This window comes from Furipterus horrens, unplaced genomic scaffold (assembly GCF_987537825.1).
Source record: "Furipterus horrens unplaced genomic scaffold, mFurHor1.1.pri manual_scaffold_5, whole genome shotgun sequence".
Taxonomy (NCBI): domain Eukaryota; kingdom Metazoa; phylum Chordata; class Mammalia; order Chiroptera; family Furipteridae; genus Furipterus; species Furipterus horrens.
Genome location: NW_028327175.1, coordinates 27,699,162 through 27,705,720, shown reverse-complemented (window position 1 = coordinate 27,705,720; position 6,559 = coordinate 27,699,162). Strand labels below are relative to the sequence as shown.

The 6,559-nt window shown below is 49.1% G+C and overlaps 1 protein-coding gene across 1 annotated transcript in view; it reads right to left on the bottom strand.

Moving 5' to 3' along the window:
• Positions 1 to 2,478: 2,478 nt before the first annotated feature.
• DAP (death associated protein) overlaps positions 2,479 to 6,559 on the bottom strand; it is a 49,970-nt gene continuing 45,889 nt past the window's right edge. The window contains exons 3-4 of the mRNA XM_090276227.1: positions 4,036 to 4,078; positions 2,479 to 2,681 (exon numbers count right to left, since the gene is read on the bottom strand). Of these exons, the coding sequence (XP_090132353.1) occupies positions 2,568 to 2,681; positions 4,036 to 4,078 (157 nt within the window). The 3' untranslated portion in view covers positions 2,479 to 2,567. The remainder of the gene's footprint in view (positions 2,682 to 4,035; positions 4,079 to 6,559) is intronic.

The following is a 6,559-nucleotide window of genomic DNA, read 5'->3' as shown; positions in this document are numbered from 1 at the left end:
TTTCTCAAAGTGCCTAAGTGTGGTGTTTCTACAGCTGGCTGGTTCTTGTTCAAGTTCTGGGCTTGTCACACCCCTCAGTTTTGCTCCCCAGTGCACACATGGGCTCACGTGCATCCGCACCTAGATTGTGAAAGAACTTGGACCAAGAGCGGGCAGCAGTTTTGTTAAGCTTTGGGCGTGTGCTTGTGCACATGTGAGTCAGCGTTCCAGATCAGAACACACCCCAGGTCCTCACCTGACCAATGGGGCACTGGGTGAGAAAATCCCAGGCCCCCTGCCCACCCCCCCCAGGGCAAATCTGTGACCTGATTCTGGATCTTGAGGTTGAATAGTTGTGATAATTTTTGTATCCTACTCATACAGGTTGCAGGAGGCCTTTGGAGAAAGGCAGATGTCTTGTTTATCAAAAGCTGCTTACGGCCACCCCTGGGATTTCTGCTCATAATTCCTTCCTAAGTCTGTACCCAAAGGACACCTAGCACAGGGCCAGCTGCTAGGCCCAATAAGACGTTTTAATCAACTGCCTTAAGCTTTTCCATTTCAGGACATTTTAAAGGGGATGATTAGACCTGTGGTGCCATGTTTCCAATACTTCGACTTTGTGTCTGGGAAACAATTTGTGAAAATACCCATCATGCATGAATGTTCTTATTTCTGTAGAAGCCATCTAGCAACCTTAGTAAAATGTAAAAGAAAATTCTCTGAAATATAAGGAAAATCAAACGATGAGAAGAAATGCAGGGGCTTTATTATAATCAGTATTATTCCTGAAGGTAACAATTGATAAATTCATTCAGGAAAACACTTTGCTTTCAAAGATCCAGAGTCCACAGATACATGCCAGATGCAGCTTACAGTACATGAAACATGCACCTTGGGAAAAGCATGGCACTCCTGGCTGCAAAACCAGGAAGTATCAACGATGCGTCTGAATTTCTGTAACGAAGTGTGCCACGGTCTACACAGGCCTGTCCTAGTGCTGCCTGCTCCCAGCATCCCTTGTGAGATGCGGCTCTAGGAGGTGGCGAAGGAGGGGGGAGCTGCTTGCTCAGAGTGCCTCACGACAGTGCTGCCCAACGAATCTGCGTTTCCAAAGCCAGCTTCAGTGTATACCCACATCTCAGAGATTAAGAAATACCAGGTGTGATGACACGATAGATTTAAGGTTAGACTCCACCTTCCACAAGTCAGTGGGGTAGAAAACCAAACATCGTCTTTAGAATGCCAAGTGCATTCTAAAGTGGGCGGAGGGTCTGACTAAGTCTGCATCACTTTTACCAGTGGATTTGATAATGGCATCGGAGAGGCTGGTGTGCATGCTGCTCACGGCGCGCTGCTGGCCTGCAGCAAATGCCACTGTTGGTGTGTGAAGCAGTGGGGCCACACCCTCTCCCAAAAGCATCTGCTCTGGAAGATTTGAACATTTGAGTAAAGGAGACCTTGCCTCTTCAGAAAAGGAGGGTGCCCCACAGCTGTGTGCCAGACAGCAGTCCAGGGCAGCTCTGGGCAGAAAACAGATGCAGAAAGCAGGGCCGCCTGACGTACCCAAGTGACCGTGGCCCCAGGCAAACGTGCACTCAGGCAGAAGAAATTCTGGACAGTTGGCCTGATGGACAAACAAGTTCTTCTAGCTCACATGGAATGCGGTATTGCTATCTCTCCCCTTAGAGACAAAGGGCAGGTTTTTGTCTGGTTCTCTGTGCATTCAATTCTCTTCCTATGCATTCCATGCGCTCGCTGTAGTGTCCAGAATTAGCTCTACGTCTGTTCCACCACCTGGTCAGCGATCACTTCCAGAACTCAAAACAGCTCTCGGGGCGAGTACTGAAAAGTGCAGCTTTGCCTCGTTTCCCTGGAGAAGCCTCTCTGAGTGGGGAGGCAGTGCTGGATCCACACTGAGACCTCATCCCAGAAGAACTACCTTTGGGCAACCTACCTGTATTCTAATTTTTCAGCAAGATGACTCCTGGGATAAATGAGCCATTTCAATGATTCAAGCTTTTCTTTGGTTCTCCTGGGACTGCCTGGTGCTGCCCTGCACACGGAGTGACCGTCAGGGTTGCTGTGGTCCGTTTCCAGTCTTCCTAGCTTTGCCTTTCTGAACCCCACCCCCGTATTTAACACTTGCATTTCTTATGCTGTCTTGGGTGTTAAGACTGTATTGTCCTCGTACCTAAAATTATGCAATGATTGAGCTTTCCCCCTACTCTTAACCCAATCCTCCCAAATTTGTGCCTTCTTGTTTTTATACCGCAGGCAGGAATTTTAGTCAATTGCTGGAATAGAACTAAGGCTAAACTCTGAACAACTTCATTTTCCTCAGGACCTGGCAAGTTCTGCTAATGGCACAGTGATCCTCAGACACCAACCAGGACCCCCTGGAAACAGGGTTTGGGGTCTGTTTCTAGTTTTCAATACAGAAATATAAGGCAAAGAAGCAGTGCTTTGCTTTGCCATAAATTTCCCAGTGGAGCGGTGTTTTGAAGAAAATGCAGTTCTCTTTAATGGGGAAATACCAAATATTGGGAAACCAGGCGCGGCAGGAGCGGGTGCTGGGTCCTCGCCGGTCACTTGCGAGGCTGCTGGATGTGCTGGGTTCTCGGGGACATATGCTTGTCTATGGAGGCATGGGGCTTCTGGTGAGCCACCTGGGCGGCCGCGGGGGGGAAGTCTTTGTCGCCCTGTAGGAGACAGAGAACGGGTATGTGGGTTCATCAACACCAAATAGGTGGGTTCGTGCAGGAGCAAAGCCCCAACCCCATGCCCATGGTGCCCCTGCAGCACGGGTGGTGGCATGGGGACCTGGGGGGGGGGGCGCAGAAGCTGGCCTCCTGGGCTGTGCAGGTCCTGAAGCTCTCGAGGGAGCTGAAGGGGCACTGAGGCCCACCCAGCACCCAGAATGTGAGAATGCTTAGTCTCTCATTGGGAACTGTGTTTGGGTGTCTTACTTCTGCTAGAACTGTTCTGGTAATCTTTTGACCTGGGGGCCAGACAGAACCAAATCCAGGGTCTGAAATTCAGATTTGCTGCCACAACTGTGAGTCAGGAAGTAACACACAGGGCAGGGCCGACAAGTGTGAGATAGCCCCTGACTCAGTCTGCCAAGTATCAGAGAAGGTACCTGGATGTTTTGGGGAAGGAATCACCCTCTCCTGCTAACACCGCCTGTGTTTTGGGGGCAGGGCCCCACCTACCCCAGGACACGCTGGAGCCATGACTGCTCTGGCTGAGCCAACTGACCATGTTTGACCTTGAATGCATGTCTGTATTTAATTTTCTTATGTAGTGGGTGTGTCACTTGTCTGTCCTAGTGTCTCTAGACGGCTGTGGTGAGCTATCCCCGGCAACTGGCATTTTCTTTATACATCATATGCTAAGTGTGCAGATGTACTGTGAGCCATAGAACTGTGGATGATGTTACTGTGTTCTCCTCAAAATGGAGTGAGCAGATGGGAGGCCTGCAGTTACAAATTGCTGGGTCTCACCAGAAGAGGGGGCTCTTGAAACCTAAGGGGAATGACTAAAACCCGTGCAATTAGTCCAGGAGTTGGCAAGCATTTTTCTGTAATATGTCAGACAGTAGCTATTTTATGGTTTTCGAGTCATATTCTCTGCCTTAACTATTCGGCTCAGCCACGGACAATGCAGGTATGAGGTCACGGCTGCGTGCCGTGAAAACTTTATCCATGAACACTGAAATCTGAACTGAATGTAATTATCACGTGTCATGACACAGAATTCCTACTTCGACTTTGTCAACCATTTAAAAATATAAAAGCATTCTCAGCTCACAGGTCTCCCAGCAGCGCCTTTGCCATGACAAAGGAGAAGGGAGAAGGTGAGGGGGTAGGAGAGGCAGCTGCTCCCGCTCCAGCCGTGTGCTCCGTACTATCACTGTTCATAATCCCTTACTGTGCACTCCATGGACACGGGACGACAAAGCACCGCTGGACCCCGATAGGAGAATGGCGTTTAACAAAGACAGAAGGAGCCGAAAGACCCCGTGCTGAAGCCCCGCTGGATGATGGCGCTTACCCGGGCGATAACACCGGAGATGAACACGGTGGGCTTAGGCGGACTGCAAGACAAGAAGGAAAAGGCGATTTAGCAGAACAATTCACAAAGGGGACTGTGGCAGGCGACGAGAAGGTGGATGAGGCTAGTTTTAGAAGAGGGTAACAAGCAGTGGCTGAGGAGGGAAGAGGAAGCAGGAGGCAAACCTCTTCCTCTGTATTATTTCGTCACAACCACGACCTGGGCTCAAGACACATGCGGAGTCCTTCTCCTGAGGTGAATTCAGGCAAAGAGAGAGGAAAACAGATTGTGAACAGCAGGTGAATGGCCAGAAAGCACATTCTTTTTCTTTTTGTTCTTTGGTTCATCCTCAGTTTGTAACTACGGGCAAGACAGTCGTGGGTGAGCTGGGCACCTGCAGGGGTTGGGAAATGCACCTCATTCTACAGCACAGGGGAAAGCATGACACTGAGCGTCTGAAAACTGGCTTTGGAGACAAAGGGCTCCGCGTTCAAACTGCAGTGGCTTTGGTTTTAGGAGATTATAGACAGAGTTGTTTCTTGAAGCAGGAGAGCAGAGTCACACTGGATGAACTCGGAGACTAAGCAGCTCCCTGTCCTGTAGGCTGAGGGTCCCCTTCCACAGCCTCATGGAGCTTGTGGCTTCCAGCAGCTTCTAGCAGGTGAGATCCAGAGCCCATGCAAAGCTCCTGGCCCCTGTAGGACCCCAGGTAGTAGAAATGTAAGGTCCTTCTGAAGCTATTGTCATTTTTAACATCTTTTTATCACACTGAGCTCAGCCAATGTCACCTCAACTGAGGGGATGGATTACGGGACCAAGTAACACATATTTATTGTTGAGAAGTAGACAAACCGAGACATATTAGAATCACTTATAATTCTACCACTTGCAGATAATCAGTTAAAACATTGGCTGTCTTTCCAGTCTTTCTATGGATAGACACTCTCGTTTTCTTATTAAATTTCTTTTGTTTTTCTTACAAAAAGAGTCATATTATTTTGTAATCTGCTTTCTGTACTTAGGATACAGTGAGCATACGTGCCTGTTATTATATGCTCTCCTATGCATTTTAATTTTTTAAATTATTGTCCTATTACAGTTGTCCCAATTTCCCATTGCTCTCCACTGTCCCCACCCTCTGCTCCTACAGTCAGTCCCCGCCCTGCCGTCCATGTTCTTCTATGCATTTTTAAATGGCTGCACCTGTTATAGTTTTAAAATATCAGAACACAGTTCCAGGTAGTACACAGGGGTATGCACCTCCAAAATGGCTTGAGCAGGGGTAAGGGGACCTGGGGGCGATAGGTGACTACAGGACGAGTCCAGCAGGGAGAGTGTGAGGAGGTGGGAAGATCTGCTCAAGACTGGTCTTGCTGGGCAGACTGCGGAATCCATCCCTGAGCTGCCAGGCTTGCCTCCCACCAGCTCTGCTGCTGGGTCCTTTGAAGGAAACCACTTGTCTTAGCTGTGTGTTGCTGTAGGCAAAAGTCCCTGTGTTCAGAAAGCTCACTGTTTAAATCCCAAGGAGTTTAGCACAAGCACCCAAAATTCCCCCAAGTAATTTCTGTTACTCCATGAGATTAAGAAACAGAAATGTCCCCACACGAGTGTGGCTTTTTTTAGCTTTTGTTGTGTGGTTAATTGAGTTGGATTTTTTCCCTTTTATCACAAATATGAACTGAGGGGGTGGGGTGGGATTGCTGGAGAGAAGGGGGGCACTGGGTGGAGGGGAGCAAAGGGAAAAATTTGGACAACTGTAACAGCATAATCAATAAAATATACTTTAAAAATGTTAAAATCACTTCTATATTACTATGTGTATAAAACACACACACGCATTTATACACAGAACTACGAAAAAATTGTAACTGAATCAGCAGATAATGCTCTGAGGAGGTGGCACATCTGGCTCCTGGGGGAGGAGATGGCTGTCGCAGGCAGAATGACAGCCTGCAGTTGCCACCCCAGTGGTATGTTCCCTGCGCCCGTTCCCCTCTGTGTTCAGGGAGGGTCTCCAGACCCCGGAGCCCTGTCACGGGGTCTCACACTTCCACCCGAAGGCCTCCCTGATTTCAGAGGTGACCCTTTGCTCTCTGGCCCTGGGTGTCTGCTATGTTAAACACAAGCAGGGTGGGTTCTAGGCCTTTGACTTGCGTAAGTCTTGGGAAATGCATGTGTGAATGGTTATGATAAGAGGTCGCAGTGACCTTGCTCCTGCCTGGATACTAGAAAATGCAGGTGGAAGCTGCAGCCTCACTTCTGCCATTTGATGCCCAGTGGTGGATACTTTTTTATTTTCCTGGCACCCATTTTAGCGTCTCCCCTCAAACAAGCCTCTCAAGGAGATTGTCACAGCCTGACTGCTAAACGGCTATGGACACTCTGAACTCTGGGGCTGAAGGAGACAACTCCCCCCGCCCCCCCACCCCCCCAGCTCACTTCCTAAGAGGAGTCAGAGACTGGCGGGGGCAGACCTAATGGCCCACACGGCACACGAAGATGATTCTCCTTGCTAACCCTGTTC